The sequence below is a fragment of the Marmota monax genome, unplaced genomic scaffold, assembly GCF_021218885.2.
Source record: "Marmota monax isolate L192 unplaced genomic scaffold, Marmota_monax_Labrador192_F-V1.1 WCK01_AAM20220418_F8-fsc00046, whole genome shotgun sequence".
Lineage (NCBI taxonomy): Eukaryota > Metazoa > Chordata > Mammalia > Rodentia > Sciuridae > Marmota > Marmota monax.
This window is the reverse complement of record NW_026692486.1, coordinates 9,100,066-9,119,731: the sequence shown is the minus strand read 5'-3', so window position 1 is coordinate 9,119,731 and position 19,666 is coordinate 9,100,066. Positions and strand designations below refer to the sequence as shown.

General features: G+C 32.1%; 1 protein-coding gene across 7 annotated transcripts in view; it reads right to left on the bottom strand.

Moving 5' to 3' along the window:
• The window catches only part of Prkacb (protein kinase cAMP-activated catalytic subunit beta), a 63,816-nt gene that overhangs the window by 33,584 nt on the left and 10,566 nt on the right, over positions 1 to 19,666 (bottom strand). The window contains exons 1-3 of one of the 7 annotated variants that reach the window (XM_058578992.1): positions 14,124 to 18,788; positions 4,452 to 4,475; positions 2,700 to 2,723 (exon numbers count right to left, since the gene is read on the bottom strand). The exons of 1 other annotated variant lie outside the window; for it this stretch is intronic. In XM_058578992.1, the coding sequence (XP_058434975.1) occupies positions 2,700 to 2,723; positions 4,452 to 4,475; positions 14,124 to 14,133 (58 nt within the window). In that variant the 5' untranslated portion in view covers positions 14,134 to 18,788. Of the gene's footprint in view, positions 1 to 2,699; positions 2,724 to 4,451; positions 4,476 to 13,530; positions 14,094 to 14,123; positions 18,791 to 19,666 lie in introns of those variants that run through there. 5 more of the 7 variants (XM_058578993.1, XM_058578994.1, XM_058578995.1 and 2 more) reach the window with 5 other exon arrangements.

Sequence of the window (19,666 nt, the reverse complement as noted above, 5' to 3'; positions counted from 1 at the left end):
CAGCTATAAAATAAATCAAAACATAATTAATTACAAAATGTAATGGTCTTTTAAGAAATCACAACTTGTGAACCTCAAAAAATATACCTCAAATTTCTTTTGAAAAATATTTTTAGTTTTATATATAGAACTTGCACAACAAGTTGAAATATAAATTCTCCAGATGCCTGCATGAGAATTTGAAGACAAGGAAGAGAATCAAAGAAAAATGTCTAACATCTTATTTCAGCTTCTCCTGTCATTTTATGCAAAGTGGATTTAGAGTTAAGAAAAAATAACTGATCAAAGAAAGGAATGGCAGTCTTTACCAAAGATAGTAAGTAGGAAAAAACAAAATTTTCCTTTCCAAGTCTGGTGATGAGCTATAAGAAAAATTTCTGGGGTTTCTTAATTTTATTTACTAAGATGATATTTGGGAAATTCTTTGGAATACTCTTGGTACTCATCAATATTCTGACTTTTACTGTCAAGTAGCACTGTAGAAAGAAAACAATAGATCTCATAAAGGTTTCATGTAGAAAATTACTTAAAATGTGTATTAATCAAAGATATTAAATTTTGTGAATTTATTCAACATATAAGGCAATTCCTTTTTTAGAGTAAGGATGGCCATTAATTAAGTCATTAAATAATTCCATTAAAAAAAGTGTTCCTGAGAAATGTTTTTGTCTTATAAATATATATACAAATATGAAATCTCTAATATATATACTCTATTTAGAAGCAAAGATAAATATAATCAACTCTTTGTAAAAATAAAGATAAAAACATACACCTAATAAACAGAAGAAAACAAACATAAAAAGTAATATTTTTCACAATACACTGAATTATGAATAATCCTAAAACAAAAGCACATCAAGAACCACATGATTTACTGTAAATTTTATTATTTTTAGACATTGGTGGATTTAATTTCTAAATGATTTTCTTTGGTTATTTTTAAAATTTCAATCCAAGGATACAAGATGTTATCAGTTAATAAAACAAGAGGTGAGAGCGACAGCTAGACTCAAACACTGTACTATATCACAATTAATCCAGAGTTCCTTTAAAAGCATATGTTTTGAGGTTCTCAATTTTTTAGTTTGCTTATGTTCTAATATATAAGCCTTATCTATAGTTAATCACTTAAACCACTGTGATAGCCTGAAACAGCCACAGTTTTTGGAGACATAGATAGAATATTGGTTCTAATATTTATGTGTGTTCATGGGTACCTACCAACAAAAGCATCTTACAGTAATTAATACTTCTCCTTAGGAAAAAGTACCTCAAAGATTTTTCTGAAAACATATTTTATTCTGTATTGGTTAATAATGGGGAAAACTAGGTATTACAAAAGTACGAACACACCAAAAATTAACTCAATTCATTATTTTGCATTTACAATTATAATTGTTTTCCAAATAAATTAATTTTCTCTTCAGTTTGCATCATTGCATTCTGAAAGTGATAAGCTTGCAAAGGAACCTATATGTTCACCCAGGTGAATGTTCCTGTGCTTGTAAGAATATTCACCCATATTCATGAGGTGAAGGAAGAAGAAACAACTATTTATATGCATTTCCACAAGTCCAAAATCCACAACTTAATTCTTACTCTCCTTGCTTTTCGCAATATTTTTGTATGTTTACACACAGGTCATAGTTAAAAATCAGATTACAAAATTCATTCTATTTTTTTTAAACTGGGGATTGGACCCAGGGGTGCTTTACAACTAAGCTTCATCCCCAGTCCTTTTTATTTCTATTTTGAGATAGGGTCTCACTAAGTTGCTGAGATTGTAAATTGACTGAATTTGAAATCCTCCTGCCTCAGGCTCCTGAGGCCTTGGGATTACAGTTGTCATTGAGCCTGGCTTACAAAGTTCATTTTAAACATTAAGAAAATTGACTAAAAATTCAAGTGTGGTACAACTTTATCTTTTATTCAGATAATTCTACAATGAATGTTTAATAACACTCAGCAAATTTATTAGCATTTTGCAACATTGTGTGAAATATGCTAGATAACTTCTTATCAAAACAAGAATATGTAGTGAGTTATAGTGTGCCATTATTTAACTTTTAAAAGAGGTTATCTTTTATATATGAAGAATTTATAAGTGTATTACTATGCAGATGACAACTACTCTAGATGTTGAAGACTCTGGTCTCTTAGTAATGTGATAAATTTTACTTCCCTCTTTATGGCCTTTTTATAGTAAAAGCACAACACTATTCAACTTTTATTCAACATATGTCAGAAAAATAGAAAGGAAACAAACTGAAAATAGAAAAAAAAATATAATAAAAACTTCTTAAAGCAAACCCCAAATAAAATGTCAGCTATTTCACTCAAAATTTATAATAGTATATGGACTTTTTTTTTTTTTAAAAAAAAGAAAACATTCATTAGTTTGGATAATCTCACTAGGTAAGTGGTGTGTAATAATCTACCTTCTGCTACTTGGTACAACTTCCTCTGCTTCATGGTACTGTACTTATCATTTATAAAACATCATCACATAAAAAAACTACAATATCTGCATAAATATATAAAATCCAACATTAAACAAAGCATTTCCTTCACCAACCAAAGTACTTTATTAACAATATGCTAAATAAAAATACTAAAAGAAGAGAATAAAAACTTGCAAACAACCAAATTAAAAGTTTTAAAGGTAACATTTGTTTTATTAAAAAGTAGTTGCCTACCAGATATTTCTGAAGAGGAGGAAGCTGTGTCCAGAAAATAAATTAAACAATGATTAAATTACACTCATAAAAATGACATATTAGCATTAAGTCAGTGATACACATTTTCCCAAAATAATATTTGCATAAATAAAATGTTAAGGTAGAAACTCAGTTAATTGCATGTTTTCAAGTAGGACATTTAAAAATTAAATGGTAAATAAAACTAACAACTATTGTTTTGTATCAGAGTCAATATCATACCAATTTTCCTTGAAAACAAATTTAACTCCTCATTGCAATAGAGCTAACAATATGAAGAAGCAAATATTAAAATACATATCCTGTAACTATTGTAAAACCATCTCTGGACTTCTGTTAATCAGTCAAACTCTACTACAGGAAAGAAATTTGTTATACCCTTTTGAAAGACACATCTTTCAAGGTATTCCACATGTTTCGTGCTGGTTTATCGAGCATCTGTTAGTACTGTCTGATATTGATGGAGACTCTGAATACTCCAAAGAATAAATATAACTTCCATTAAGGAGATGAGAAACTAAAGTGGGGAGACATAATAAAGCAATGTGGCAACTACTAAAATGGAAGGCAATTACAAGACTGTTTGCAAGAAGAAATTCTTCCATAGTAACATAAGCATAACAGAGTATATAACATTCACATGCAAACTTGAAAAATAAAGGGTCCCTCTGGCATATAAAGTTACAAAAGAAGACATTCTAAATGAGGTGATCTGTGTAAAACACATGGAGGAGAGCATGGCTTAACTAGGAAATGGCAACTGACTTGTGACAGATGGGGCATAGGTTATGAGTGCACAACAGCAGTGGGAGGTGAAGTGCCAGCAGGTGCCCAATCATGGACATACTTGTGTGTCATGGTGATGGTTTTCAGTGTGTGGGAAGGAAGGGGAGTAACCTGTTTGTTCACAGTTACTAGACTCATTTCTTCTGGGATATAGAAGGTATGAACACTTGCTAAGGGAAAGAGGAGCCAGATGGAGTAACGTAGGAATGATGGGGGAACAGCTCTGCCTAAATATTTTATTTTTGTAGTGCTGGGCATTGAACCCAGGGCCTCACACTTGAAAGCCCTCTTCCAATGAGCTACACCAGCCTAGGGTCTAAATATTTTAAACTTTTATTGCTAATGCAGGGAGTAAGGGAAAGGACCATTCCTCTAAAACTTCCTATTAGGAAAAGAGCAAGTACTATAAACTATTACTGTGTGTTTTTACTGGTATCTTTTTTTATAGTAAGTGTTTAAAAATTTATTACTAAACAGATTATAATACATGTGTCCCCTATTCTCTTTGCAATTAAATCATCATCTCCCTGCTTCATCTTATTAAAAGCACTATTCTATTTAAGAGTTATTTAGTATATGCCAGAAAGCAAAAACAGGATGGAAACTCAAGTAAGTTACCTATGAAAATACCAAATTCTATTAACAAATAACAGAAGAGGACAATCTCTTCCAAACCCTCTGGAAAGTGTAATCTAATAGAATATATTAGTGTGTCCTCTGCCACCCATCCTTCAAATATTAAACTCTTTAGAGTTCTCTACTTGGTATATTTCTGAGAATACTGTCTCCTCCCCACATGTACACAGTGTACTATAAATCATTTGACAAACAGAACTCATAAAAAAACTAAATATAAAATATTCTGATGGCCGCAAAGTACTTCATAAAAATGGAACTTATCAAATCAAAGTAATAGGATTATTCTGTAAAAAAGTGGTTTCCTACCAGATGCATCTGATGATTTGCGTGCTTGATCAAAAAGAATATAAATAAATTTAAGATTAAATAAATAACATATAAAATAACATACTCACAATACATTACCCATCCATATGTTTGCTGGTATATTACACGAAGAAATAAAATATAAAAATACTTGAGCACAGATATCAAAAATGTTTTATATAAGGATTACAAGAAATTCTTTGGAGAGATGTATATTAACCAACAAAAACACTACTCTGGAAACTTGTTAACAAATTATAACATTATGTCCATTAAATCTGAAGGATAATTGTATTCACTTTGCTGAGGGGTGCTTTGTTTGTTTCACCATATTCAACCATGATCATTCAAAGCAAATTCACTAAATCTTAAAAACCATAGTGGGTATAAAAGCAATTTTAATGCTGTAATTATATTTGTGCAGTGTATTGGATAGCACCATGCCTACTTTTGATTTCTAAGATATCAGTCTTTCTATAAAGATTAAAGTAAAGCATTTGGAAATTTAGTAAGAAATAAAAGTTGAGTATTTGGAAATTTAGTAAGAAATAAAAATTGTATTTCCTATGCTAATGTCTATTTCACTCTTTTGCTTTCCTATTAGCTGATTCTTTATCAAGCCTTGGTTACAAGTGAACAATATAACCGACTGACTCACTAAGCCTAAGCCATGGAAGCCCTTTGTTTATAGTTTTTATATGGAAAAATATAAAACCTTTATGAGACATATATTTGAATACACATTAAATATATCTGATTATAAATAAATCCTAGAAAACTATATTAACTTATTTGGTTAACATTTATAATAACAGATGAATACACTAAATCTGCAGTGTAGTCATTCACAACTTAGCATATGTATGTGCTTTCTCTCCCAACCTGCTCTCTTCCTGGGGATGCATCCATTTAGGCCATCTAAGATATATAAGGAACTTCCTGTAGGATTTTGTCATGAAAGTTTATACTTAGCCATAAAACTAATGACCCAGGCAATCTTTGAAATGCAGTTTCATTCCTTGTTTACTGAAATTTTTCTCATGGAAATATATCTACCACAATTATATGCTGAAGATTTTCCAGACAGTTCTGAATTCAAATATTCTTTTTTGTTGCCCAACAGTGTAGAAGTAGGATTGTACCTCTAGAGGATAGGGAATGCTCATTATCAACATAGTAACAAATGGCTCAATAAATTGTTAGGTTAATTTATATTCCCACATCTTTAAGGTTTCATATCCTCAACAAAACATGTTAATGTCAGACTTTTCAATATTTGCTAATCTAATGGGTATAATGACAAATCTTGTAACACTAAATAAATATCTCAGGAAAAAATATATAATTTTTTCTGTAAAGGACTTGTTACTTTTTTATTAATTTATTCCTAGGTTCTTTAGGGTTTTGGTTGCTATCGTAAAAGGGAAATTTCTTTCTTTCTTTTTTTTTTAATTACCTTTTCTGTTTGTTGCTGACGTAGAGAACACAAATGTGTTTACACACTGATCTTTTACCTGGCAGTCTTGTCAAGACTCTTATCAGTGCTAAAATCACACTGGAAGTTTCTCCTGAATTTTCTGTGTAGACAATCACACAGTATCTATGATAATGACAATTCTGCTCTCTCCATCTTTTTCTTGTCTTACTGTGCAGGATCTGACTAACAGTTAAATGATGTAGAAACAATGACAGTAGGCCTCTTTTTCCTATTTCTCACTTCAGAGAAAATTTTTTAAACTAAGTTGCTTTACCTGTACTGTGCTTGTAATACTTTACCAGACTCAATAAATGAATTAGAGAATACCTCTTTTTCAATTCTCTGGAAGAATGCACAATACTGAATTTTTTGTTCCCTTATTATTTCTTAGGACTTTACTATAGCACTGTCTGATCCTAATTTTGTTATGTTTTAAATAAAACTTTAACTGACTCAATTTTTTAAACAGGCATGGTTCTAATCAGTTCTTTTAAAAGCACTTTCCATGAATTAACCTTTGGCTCTTATGTACCTTTGTTTGCTATTCCACTGATCTTTGCTCAGTCTTTTATCAGGTCTTTTTATCAGTTTTTCTTCCTTTGATTAACCATCCTGTGCTTTTCCTAACTTGTTTACCTGAATTCTTACATCATGAAAGTCTCTCTTTTATGAAGTTATACATTTAAAAATTCATCTCTATACTCCATAGTTTTGGATTTAAATTTCTATTGAGTTAACATTTGACTCAAATTATTTGAATTTTTAAGTCTTCACATATGCAATTGTATGCTTATTAGTTTAATTAGTTTTTGATTATTGAGTGCAGTTAATTGCCTTGTGGTCAGAGACTGTGACCTGTATTCAATTCTTTGCAATTTGTTGAATATTTGGTTATATAATCAACTTTGTAAATACTCTCCAATTGCTTGGGTAAAAATTCTTTCTATATACATCTATATATCTGTAAATCTTATATTTTGTAATTTCTCCTTTTAAGTGGGTCTGTTTTATTTTATATATTTTGAGGCTTTATTACAGATGTATACAACATTTTTTCTTTTTATGTTATTAATTTTAAATGGTAGTCTGTCCACCTGTGACAATTCTACTATCTTACATTCTTCTAAGAGTCTAATACTGTGTATGAATATCATACGTAGTCAATGTATATGTGTGTTTGTTTTATTTCTGGACTGTGAACTTAAAGTTTAGTGGAGCTTTATCTGTGGAAAAACCTGAAGGGCTTGACTGAGGATTTATTCCAGTACAGGATTTTGTACTAGCTTCTGTATATATTACTAACCTAGAACTGTTTTGATGATGTATTTTTATTGGTGCTTCCTTGACCACACTATTAATACAGATTAAAACCTGAAACCCACTTGAGGGGAAGCAGATGATTATGAATACTCAGGAGAGACATTCCACATCTACATGTACACATTCCTCTCCTGCCTCCAGGAACCCAAGCTAAGAAATACAGGCTTCCCTTTTGCCCTGTGTTTGCAGAGGTTGTATTTTCTAATATGTAATTTCACTGAAGTTATGATCCTTGCAGGACACCGGCTTTATAAAGCAGTCAAAGAAATCCCAAATTGCATCATCCAAAGAACTTGTTTTTTATCTTTATGAGATCATTTAAAATGAAAGTCCTTTGGTCAACAAGGGATGAAAATCTGACGGCAAAGTATGCTCCTCTTATAGCTGTGGGTTTTCATTTACCACTTCCTTTTTTGCACTGGGACTTCTTTAAATTCAGGAATTCATTTAAAGAGATGCTTGTTATAGCTTATTCAGCATGTTGAGGTGCTGTTGCATTTCAGTAATTTTTTTCCCCTAGAAAGATCTTGTCTCCAATCTTGTATTTTTTTTCTTTATAGGACAAGTTTCGTGTTAAGCTGTAAGATACAAAGAACTACATGTTTGTGGAATTCATTTAATATTCTTGAAAACCAAAAATTTCTCCAGGATATGCTTAAGTGCTGGGGTCTTTGGTAATTTTGTTGAAACACAATGAGTGTTTTTAATCTACAGCTTCAGTTTTTTTCTCTTTTAGGAAGTTTTCCTGCTTTGGGTGTACAGATAAGTTCAAGGCTGTGGGTTCATTCTCAGCACACACACACACACAAAATGTTTTCTGAAGTCATTATGTTGTTTTGTTTTTGTTTTGGTACTAGGAATTGAATCCAGGGATGCTTTACCACTGAGCTACATCCCCAGCATTTTGTTTTTTTAATGTTTTGAGGCAGGGTCTCACTCAGTTACTTAGGGTCTCACTGAATTGCTGAGGCTGGCTTCAACTAACTGTGTGATCCCCCTGCCTCAGTTTCCTGAGCTTCCAGGTAAAGTCCTTTTTGTTGTTGTTGTTGTTGTTGCTTTTTTGGTACTTGGGATTGAAATCAGAGTTCTCAACCACTGAGCCATATCCCCACCCCTTTCTAAAATATTTTATTTAGAGACACGATCTCACTGGGTTGCTTAGGGCCTAAGTTGCTGAGGTTGGCTCTGAACTTGTGATCCTCCTGCCTTAGCCTTCCAAGTCACTGGTATTACAATGTGCCACCACACCTGGCTAAAGTCATATTTTTTATTTCTGTGTTTTTTATATTCTGAGAATAACAGAATAATTCACATCTGTTTTATGAGAATGTTATTCATTTCGTAGAATGTCCTATGTTTATCTAATACACTTTTCAACTCATAATTTTTATTTTGTCCATTTCCCCTATATTCTGGAATGCTGATCAGGATAGTTCTTTACATAATTAATTTACTTTCCTACAGTGACTATTGTGCTCTTTATTGTCTTTACTGCAGATTTACATTCCATTTATGGCAGGTTTACTGGCACCACAGTAAGCCTTTCACATTATTATGCTTCTTTTCCATTCCTGCCTGATTCTCAGCTCTTCTCATCCTGGTCTTGTTTTATCCTTTCTATCATGTGTTAATTTACAGATTCCATGTTTGCTTGATATCCAGATGCTCTCTGTAATTTTGTATGTTTAGACCCTTCCATACAAACATTTTTAAAACAATAAGTTTATTCCCTTCCTTTTGTAGGCTGTGATTTTTATCCTTTAATGGGCTACAATTCTTTTTTAGGCTCCATATAGTTGCTTTTCTCATTTTTTCTTTCATGAAGAATGATAAGTTTTGCAAATCTTGAGTAGTTTTGCAAACCTTTATAAATGTTCCCAAATAAGGTAGTTGAGGGCTGGGGATGTAGCTCAGTGTAGAGTGCTTACTTAGCATGCATGAGGCCTAGGATTCTATCCCCAGTACTATAAAAAAATCTTCAACCAAATAAAGTACCTATTTTTCTTTGGATGCTTTCACTTCCTATTTAGGTACTTTTAGAATCAATTCATCCAATCTTTCAGTTTTTACATATTTATATTGTCAGCTGAATAATCCAGTGAACTTCAGCACTGTGAAGGTAGCAGAACTATAGGGTTTCTTTGCTGGTGGTGATACACATCATATCAGGGTGGAGCCCTGTCATAGCTGGAAAAAGTGAGATCATGTTTTCAACTTGAAATAACCTAATAAATTCTTGATTGTCCCAATATAACTGTTTAAGAGTGAAAGCAATTAGCAGTGTTGGGTCTTTTACTCACTTTTTCCACAGTCTTTTTTTTTTTTTTAAAGATTCATCTCTCTGAATTAGTGAGAGTAAAACAGTTATTTCTTTCTTTTCCATGAGGGCAAACTACTCAAAGTAAAACTGTTAGTTAGACTTTAGTAGTTGATCATCCATGTGATCCTTACATTTCTGGGCAAATCCACCGCCTGCTCCCTGCCCCACAAACTTTAATTCCAGGATGTGGTTTTCCCAGTTTTGTGATTTTATATTTTCAGTCAATATCTACACGGCAAAATTAACTGCTTGTGCTCAAGTCTGGAACATTCCTGGGATTCATAGCAGATTAATGCCTTTTTCAGAGATTTACCTCAATTATAGCTGGGCCAGAGTTCTCACCTAGGATATTTTTATAGGATACCATGTGATGTTTTGATACATGGATACATTGTAGAATGTTCAAATCAGGCTAAGCAAATCTATCTCCTCAAACTTTTACTATTTTTTTTTTGCAGTGAGAACATTCAAAATTCCTTCCTCTTGCTTTTTTAAAAAAGTATTTAATACATTATCATTTTCTATAGATACCCTATTGTGCAACAGAACACAGCACTTATTTTTCCTAACTGGAATTTAGTACTGACCACCCTTTCTCTACCTCTTCCTCCCTGCTATTCCTCACCTAAGGTTTTGATATAGTGATGCTAGTTATGTTGATAAGCCAGGAACACACATGGACTCTGAATCTGTCAGATGACTAAGCTCAATCTTGTACAAGCAGCAGAGAAACCTGTTCTACACTGTGAAGATAATAAAGCAGATACAAGGAGAAAATAAAGAAGTCATGTGATCTCTGAGAGAAAAACCGAGAAAGGTGCTGCTTTGATTCCAGGCAGCTTTCCAAATCCCAACTGGTAAAGCTCAACTCTACTTTATGCCTTTGAGCTGCATGAGATAACTCTGCAGTCTCATAACATCTGCATTTTTGTCTGTTTTAGTCTAGTCGAGTAACTGATAAATTCTTCTAGTCAAAATGGCCTTAAGACAATTAAACTGATTTTTAAAGGGTTTTGTAAATTTCTTGGCAACACTTGTTTCCTTAGTAGGAGCAAAAGATTCACAAAAAAGGAGTATTAGTGAGAAAAAAAAAATAATTTTTAGCTCTTTTTAGACTTACAACTCATATTTTAAGTACTAGAAAGATAAAAGTTCTGATTGGTACTATATATTTATTAATCATTTTATCTGACTTCATGCTACAACGATGATGCTGGAATGATAAGTAAACATTATGATTACTGTATTTTCTGAATCAAAACACACAACTGATAGTTTTCAATGATAACATGAGAAGTATTCTTATTTATAAAAAGTGACTACTATTTAGTCATTCATTTATTCTACAGTATTTATGGGATCCTTATTATGTAGGAAATACCAGGGTTGCCACTGAAAACACACATAAACAAGGCACTAGCCTTGACTTAAGGAGTTCAAAATTTAGAGCTCAGACACCAAATTGTAAATTTATAATTCAATATAATATAATAATTTTTATAGTTTAAAGCTACTTTGAGAGTATAGGGAAATCTCCTAATTCTACATGATCAATAATGGAAGCACTGCAAAGCATAGTGATTCTCAGAATTTTTATGATAAAGAATATAATATAAACATGTAAAAGTAGCAAGGATTTACATATAGTAATGTATGGCTAGGTTAAAATTTATGAAACAGATGCAAATAAAGTAACTGGAAAATTTTCAATTTGGGTTAAGAAATGGCACATCAGCAATTTAAAATTTGTAGTGTGAAAAATGATCTGGAGGGATATAAACTGGAAGCTGGAAGAAGAGTGAGACAGTTATTGCAATAGGGTTGAGAAGAGATATAGAATGTCTGATCTAGAAACATTTTCATTGTCAGGTAGACTGGAGAAAAATGGAATGATTTCTGATATACAATCAATAGAACTAATAACTAAGTGCGTGTCTGGGAGTAAGAAACAAGGTTTCTGTTTTTACTTCTTTCATGGACAATGAGATCATTAACAGAAATTAAAATCAATGATAAAGCAACAAATTTTGGGATGGGAGACAAAATTCACTTTTGAACTGAATGTTCAGGTAATGATTGAAGATGTAGCCATGGATGAGATCATTCAGAGAGAACGTAGCATTATAAGAAAGCCAAAGCTAGATTCCCAGAGAAAACTAACCTTTAATTATCAGGAAAAAAGAAAAAAAAGAATAGCTTTATAACTAGAAAAAATACCACATACACATAAACACCAGAGGCATAGTTGTAGACTTAGAAAAAAAGGTCTAGCATTTGCTTATTTCTACAAATAAAACCACACCTCACTTGTAATTTTCCATATTTTGAAGTGGCTAGGGCATTTAACCACTTGCAACAGAAGTAAAATTAGTTGAAACTGAATTTAATCTTGAAAAAATTGAATGTCAATTTCTTATCATCACCATTATTGTGGTAGAAAAAGACTATAAGGAAAGGCCATGATAGAAAATACTGTCTCTAATCCATAGCTTTAAAATGAAGCAATAGAGAAGCAGCAACAATTTTCTTCAGCCAAAAACAACACATCATATTATAAAACCTCCATAACTCATAGTGGTTACCTAAAGATTCTAGGTTATATGCCCAACTTTCAAAGAAAAAACACACATTGTACTGATTCAAAGACAAGTAGCATGACCAGGTATCCTCGTTTTCATATTATAGAAATTATGCTCACATGTTGATTTTATAATATTAGTCCAGACTTAAAACACTAGATTAGAAGGTCTGTATTGAAAACTGAAAAATAATAACGTGGACAATTCTTAATATTGTACATGTAAAAAATGTGCTTTTAGCATATGATATCACTCTGTAAACAAATATATAATAGCACTGAAGTGGTTTATGTTGTATTGCAGCAGGATAAAGAATGCATTGGTGATAATGAGGTGATCTCCAAGAAAAGGTTCCTTGACTTTGAATTTTATCATTTTACAACAAAAACCCAAATCTCCTAGGTCAAAATTCCAATTCCAAATCTTTTCAATACAAATTTTAGAACCATTATGTTATCAGAGAAATCATATATTACTTCTAAAAATGATATCTGAATCAGAGGTTAACTTCTAAACAGCTTCATTTTTAGTTAAGTGAAAAGATGCTAATGAATTATGCTCTGAGCAAACATTTCTCACTCTAACAACAGGATATCTATTTTTAGCAGCAGGTTTGGCTTGAAAGGAACAGCTTTTGCCCTAAGATAAGCTGCAGTATATACTGTAGTATATTTTCTTCAAAAGAAAAAAGAAAAGACTTTTGGACACATTTTAAAAAATAAATCATATTATGATAAGAAAAGAAGACTAATCATCACAAATGTACTTATTTCAATAAATTATTTCCCAAATGAAGTATTTCTTAAAAATTGTAACAAAGCCTCCAAAACCAAAATGCATCTATTTCATTATTAAATCCCAATTTCTCCATGAATTGTAGTTAAAAGCAATCCAAGAAAAAAGAAAAATCAACAACATTTTGACAGCATTTTATTTTCAAGATGAGTATTTTTTAAAAAAATATAGTCAAAAAATAAGCTAACAAAAATGAGTATTAGGATGACAAAGCTAATCAAAGGAAAGTTAAACTATCTTGAGGATCAGATACTAAAAACAAATTCTCATTATGGGTAATCTTCTATTGTTCAATGTATAACAATTAATATGCCTAATGAATACAGTAAAGCAAACCATAAAGAAAACTGAAACTGATTATTAATAGACTACTAATAGTGGTATTAATTTTTCACAGTTCTCAGTGGCTTTTAAAAGCAGTATACTATAATGCCTAATTGCAAAAGCATCAACACAAAATGTAATAATTCATTGCAGTCCTGACTTTATAACTGTCTCTTTAAAAAATATTTTTCTTCTTAGAGTTAATTTTAAAATATATATATACACATACATATATAACTGAAGAGTCTCAGAGAGCATACTTACCACTCATGATGAAAATCAACCCTTCCAAAACATATTGCTCAAAACAACAATCCAACAGCAAAGGGAGTTATGCTAATCTCTAGAGGTAGAAGAACCGATGGTGTAAACACATACACTGGAACATGCAGCACACAGAAAATGAGAAGAGCTTTCTTTTGTTTTAAAAAGAAAAACCCCTAGAAGCAAAGCATAACTGCCCAGCATGAGATAACACCAGTAAACATCAGATTAATGCCAACAATGTGTATAACTAGATTTAATTTCTTTCAAGCTAGTTATCCTAGCCTCCTTCATATACCTCCAGAACAACTCAAAATGGCAGGGAGAAAATGTTCGAGCCAGGATGTATAAGATGTTCTCAATTATATCAGCATGAGTTGTTACCACGGCAACATTAGACCAGAATTATCGGTTCACTTGTAACCAAGGAGTAGCATTTCTAAAGCTTTAATCAACCACAACAAATAAAATACCTTTCTCTTTTAGAGCTACATGATTTTAAAATTACCATATTCTTTACATTTAAGCACTGATCTACCCTTTTTACATCTTCCAAAGATATAGAAAAATCGCTGTTTTCTTCAAATACTCACACAATCCCATGTTGAATCTGGCAAGGAACAAACAGCAGAATGATTGCACCTAAACGTCTTTCAATTACACCAGCTCTTACTGCTAGCTGTGGACCTCACTGATATTAAAATGCTGTGTGCTGTTGCTAGTGACTATTGGCGATGAATCTTATTGCCCAGATCGCTGATAGCTTTCATTTTTCATGAGCCAGAAAGCTATACTGCAGCACAAATGTTAACCATTTAAACATTCTGTATTATGGCAGAGACAAAATATAATGCAATATATACATATATTTACACATATACATGCATTTATAAAGGAGGAATAATTTATTTATAAACTTCCATTAAATTCAGCATTGCAAACAGAATCAGATGCCATCCATATGCTACTCAAAAAAAGACAATATAGAAAAAAGTTACTGGCAGTTATTGTTTAAGTATAAAATACCTCACATCAAACAAGAATAAGATGACAGGTTGTACATCAAGATGGGCAGACTGGATGGCATCGTGAAAGGTTGTTCTAATCCCAGATACCCCAAGTTTTTACAAAAATGGTACAAAGACCTAGAGAATGGTGCCTTGTCAGGTAGAACTTGAGAAACCAAATTTACCAAATTTAAAAGTTGCCAGGTCAAATGAACCATATAGACATTTCTCAAAAGAAAAACTTTGTTTGGCCAATAAATATATGAAAAAATGTTCAACATTTTTAGTAATCAGGGACAAGCAAATCAATACTACACTGATTTCACCCCACTCTAGTTACAATGGCATCCATACAAGAATACAGTAATAATAAAATCTCATAAGGATGTAGGGAAAAAGGAATGATTGTGCTTATTGGCTGTTGTTAGGACTGTAAATTAGTCCAACCACTTTGGAATGGGTATGAAGGTTCCTCAAAAGACTAAGAATGGAGCCACCATATAATCCGGCTATCCTACTCCATGGCATTTTTCAAAAGAATTAAAGTCAGTACACTATAGCGAGTTTATAGCAGTGAATTTACAATAGCCAGTTAAGGAACAGCCTAGATGCCTGTCAACAGATGAATGGATAAAGAAAATATGGTATATATGCACAATAGTGTTTTACTCAGCCATAAATAAGAACAAAATCATGACATTTGCAGGAAAATGGATGGAACAGGAGAGCATGATGTTGAGCAAAATAATTCAAATTCAGAAAGTCAAGGGTCTTATGTTTTCTCTCATATGTGGAAGCTAGAGAGAAGAAAAAATATATGTGTGTGTGTATATATATATACACACACACACACAATTATGGGAATTATGTGTATGTAGGAATATGTAACAATGAATCCAAACTATTATGTTGATCAAAATGTATTCATTAAAAAAAAATGCTGCCTGGTAAGGCAAGACTTCTGAAATTCTGGAGATAGTACTTTAGAAAATTTCCCCCTAGAAATGAACTGTCAAGCTAGACAAAATTTTCAAAAACAATGGTTTTATTGTTTTGATAATCAAGCAAACTGAAAGCATTTCATTAAATAATACTGAACTTTGCATGAGAATACTGGGAGTTTGTGATGTTCTTGTCCATAGCTACTCATATTTCTTCACAGCTCAGTCAGTACAATGCTTCTATCAGAGTAGAGCTGGTCATGAAAACTAGTATTTTCACTACCAGAGAAGTTATGAGATTTGGACTTAAGACTCAAACTCTACATTAGTAATACTGTCAATTAAAAAAAAAAACTGTAAAGAATTAATGGGAGAAATGCCCAGATTCACTATTCTAAGGTTATGGGCTTGCAAGAAGTAAACAGCAGACTGGTGGACTAGCAATTTAACAAGGAAAATGGAAATGAGAGAGGGTGGAACTATTCACATGTCACTTGCTGATTAAGAAGCTGTGACATGAACAAGGGAGACCCAAGAGGGCCCATTGGAAAGCTAAAGCTGATACACACCTAAAAATTGCCTGAACATTAAATATGCTCCCAATCCATACACAGTTCCATGAGCACAGACTAGCTGAAAGTGTTTGAACACAACCTCTGATTGAACATTATACAACTAAATTCTGGAGACACAAGAAACCCTTAGGAAGCCAGGTTAAAAAAAAATAAAACTCTAAAGTGGAGGAAAAAAGACTAAAAATAGAACAGAGAAATCAGCAGTCACACATCTGGGGCATACAGATTCCATAGATTAAGACCAAGATGTTATTAAAATGAAATAAAAGATATATAAAAGTAACCCACAGAGAAGAAAAAAATAATCAGAATTCAAAGATGGTACAAACACATTTTTTTTTTTAACAAAAACTATGTGATCCCTAATAAGGAGAAAAAGCAGTCAAGAGAAAATGCTCCTGGATGAACTCAGATGTAGAATTTAGCAAAGATTTCAAAATATCTATTATAAATAGGGCCAAATAATTAAAAGGATATTATGTTTAAAGAATTAAAGGAAAATACAATGGCAATTATACAATCTATAAAGAGAAACTATTAAAAAACATGACTTGAAAAGTCAATAATGAAAAATTTAAAACTTATTATAAGCCCCCAGTAGCAGATTTGAGAAAGCAAAATGATCAAAGCAGTGCATTTGAGGATAGATCAACAGAAATAATCCAATATGAAGGACACAAAGAAAAAGGGAGAAAAAGGAACAGAATCTGAGAAATTTCTGGAATATCAAGGATATCAACATACATATAATAGGAATTAGGAGAGGAGGGGACAAAGGGTAAAGAAAAAAAAAAACACTTGAAGAATATAATGATTAAAAATGTCCCAATTTGAGAGAAAACAATATCCTACAGAACCAAGCTGTTTAACCAATGCCAACTAGGACAAATACAAAGAGATCCATATCTAGACATATCTAGACACATCATATCCAAGTTGTTGAAAGATCAAGGCAAGGAAAAAGTCTGAAAAGCAGCAAAAGCAAAATCATGTATAGGGGGAAAGTAATATCATTAATGATGACTTCTTGCTAGAAATAAAGAGACGGGAAGGCAACAAAATGACATGCTCAAAGTGCTAAAAGAAAAAAGAAACAAAAGTGTCCACCAGCAATTCTCTAGCCAGGAAAACTATCCTCTAAAACAAAATGGGAATAGAACACTCACAGAGAAATAACAACTAAGATAATGCTGAAAGCAGAAACAAATAATTCATTAATAATATTTCTCTTACTATTATTAGGAAATTTCATTGTTGTACAAACATAGAATAGTTACACAAACTTAGATAATGTAGACTACTATACACTTAGGCTATATGGCCTAGCCTATTACTCTGCCAGATTGCTCTTGTCAGATTTGCTCTGGCAAGTAATTTTCCTCTACAATGAGCTTATATAGAGTTTCTAAAAATTCTTCAGCTGCCATCACATCAGAACTTAGATTCACCATTCATTTTCACATGTAATGAATAATGATTCAGGAATCCTTTAAACTACCCAAAGCTAGCAGTAAATTCAACATCATAGTTAAGTCCAGTCTTTTCTTTCAAGCTTGCATATAATCATTTTGCTTTGGTCATGATCATTATGGTGCTAAGAGGGATACCTTCTGTGCTATTGAGGGCTTTAGAAGTTTCTCCATAATTAATACAGGTTTTTGTTAAATTTTTGTTAGTTTCATTTACTTCAATGAAGCAGATCCTTTAACACTTTGCACTTTGTTCTTGCTCTTCAAGCTCACAGCTATGGTGGGATGGGACTAGTGAGCAATAACCATCACTGATTTTCAACTTACATATAGTCCCTAATAATTTTACATTTCCAGGTCAGGGCTTGGTCCCTTAGTGGCAAAATTAGCAATGGATTTCATGCTTAGGGGCCATGATGAACAAAATAACATGAAATTAAATCAAGCACACAAAAAAATTATGCAATCAACGGATGCAGTAAGGGGAGTGCATGGTGTACATGAGTAATCCCAGCTACTGGGAGGCTGAAGTGGGAGGATCACAAGTCTAAGGTCAGCCTGGGCAAACTAACAAGGCCCTGACTCAAAAAAAAAAAAGTGTTTGGGGCGGGGGGGTTGGTGAGTGAGGAAGTCTCTTAGAGGTATAGTACCCCTAGTTTCAACCCGCAGTACTAAGGGGGAAAAAAAAGAGAGAGAGAGAGAGAGATGCTGTAAACACAAAACATGATATGTATGATACTGCTGCTGGTATAATCTGGCATGTTTTACAGTAAACTTTTTAAATATATAAGCAGAAGGGATACATTCTAAACTAATGAAAAAGAGTATAATATAGGAAAATATATAAACCAGTAACCTAGTAGTTTATTATTATTATCAAGTATAATATACTGTACATAATTGTGTTTACTATATTTTTATATAACTGGCAGTGCAGCAGATTCATTTACACTAACATTATCACAAAGATGTGAAAATGCATTGCACAATGAAAATATGATGGTTACAATATCAATAGGTGATAGGAATTTTTCAGCTCACTATAATCTTATGGGTTCACCATTATATATGCTGTCCATCATTCACTGGAACTTTGTGATGCAGAACATGACAAAAGTTGGAGATTTTATACTTCCTTCTCAATAACTGATAGTGAAACCAGGCAGAAAATTAACAAGGATATATAAAATTTTGAACAATACCATAAAATTTTGACATAATAAAATACAGACTGACATCAACAGAATGCACATTCTTTTAAAGTACACACCAAAATTATATTCTTGACAATATAACAAGATGCAATTAATTTGAAAGGATTGTTAAATCTTTCAAAAATACATTCTGTGATCAAGCATAATTAAAATAAGAATCAGCAACAGAAAAATTTGGAAATCCCCAAATACATGGATATTAAATCACAAAGATATCTCAAGGGAAAATAGAAAATATTTTGAACTTAATGGAAAACCCTACAATGTATCAACATTTATGGGATGCAGATAAAAGAAAAATTGGAGGGAAATTCATAGCTTTAAACATTTAGATAAGAAGGAAGATATCTCTCAAGTCAGTAATTTAAGTTGCCACCTTAAAAAATAAAACACAGACAAGCAAATCAAATAAAAAACAAAAAAGAAAAAATTGTGAGTCAATGAAATTGAAAAAAATTCATGAGAATATATACAGAAGCATCATTCCATAAATTAAGCCATGATAAACTAAGACTAGAAAGAACTCCCCTAGACAGATAAAAGAAATGAGGAGGGTGAAAAACTACAGTAGCTCACATATTTAATGGTAAAATATGGAATATGTTCCTCTTAAGACTGAGTATGAGACACTCCCGTTTGTATGCTACTTTGCACTGAAGGTTTTAGCTAGTTCAACATAGCAAGGAAAAAAAAAAGCACTAAAGATATACAGATTGATAAGAAATAAAACTTTTTATGTAAAGATAATGTCATTTTTATCTTTTCAAAATCTAAGGAATCTACAAAGGAACTACTAGAACTAAAAAATTATCTAGCAATAATAAACAATCCAAAAATGAAATTAAGGCACAACTCCATTCACAATAATATCAACAGAAATAAAATGCTTAGAAAATAATTTAAGGGCTGGGGTCATGGCTCAGCGGTAGA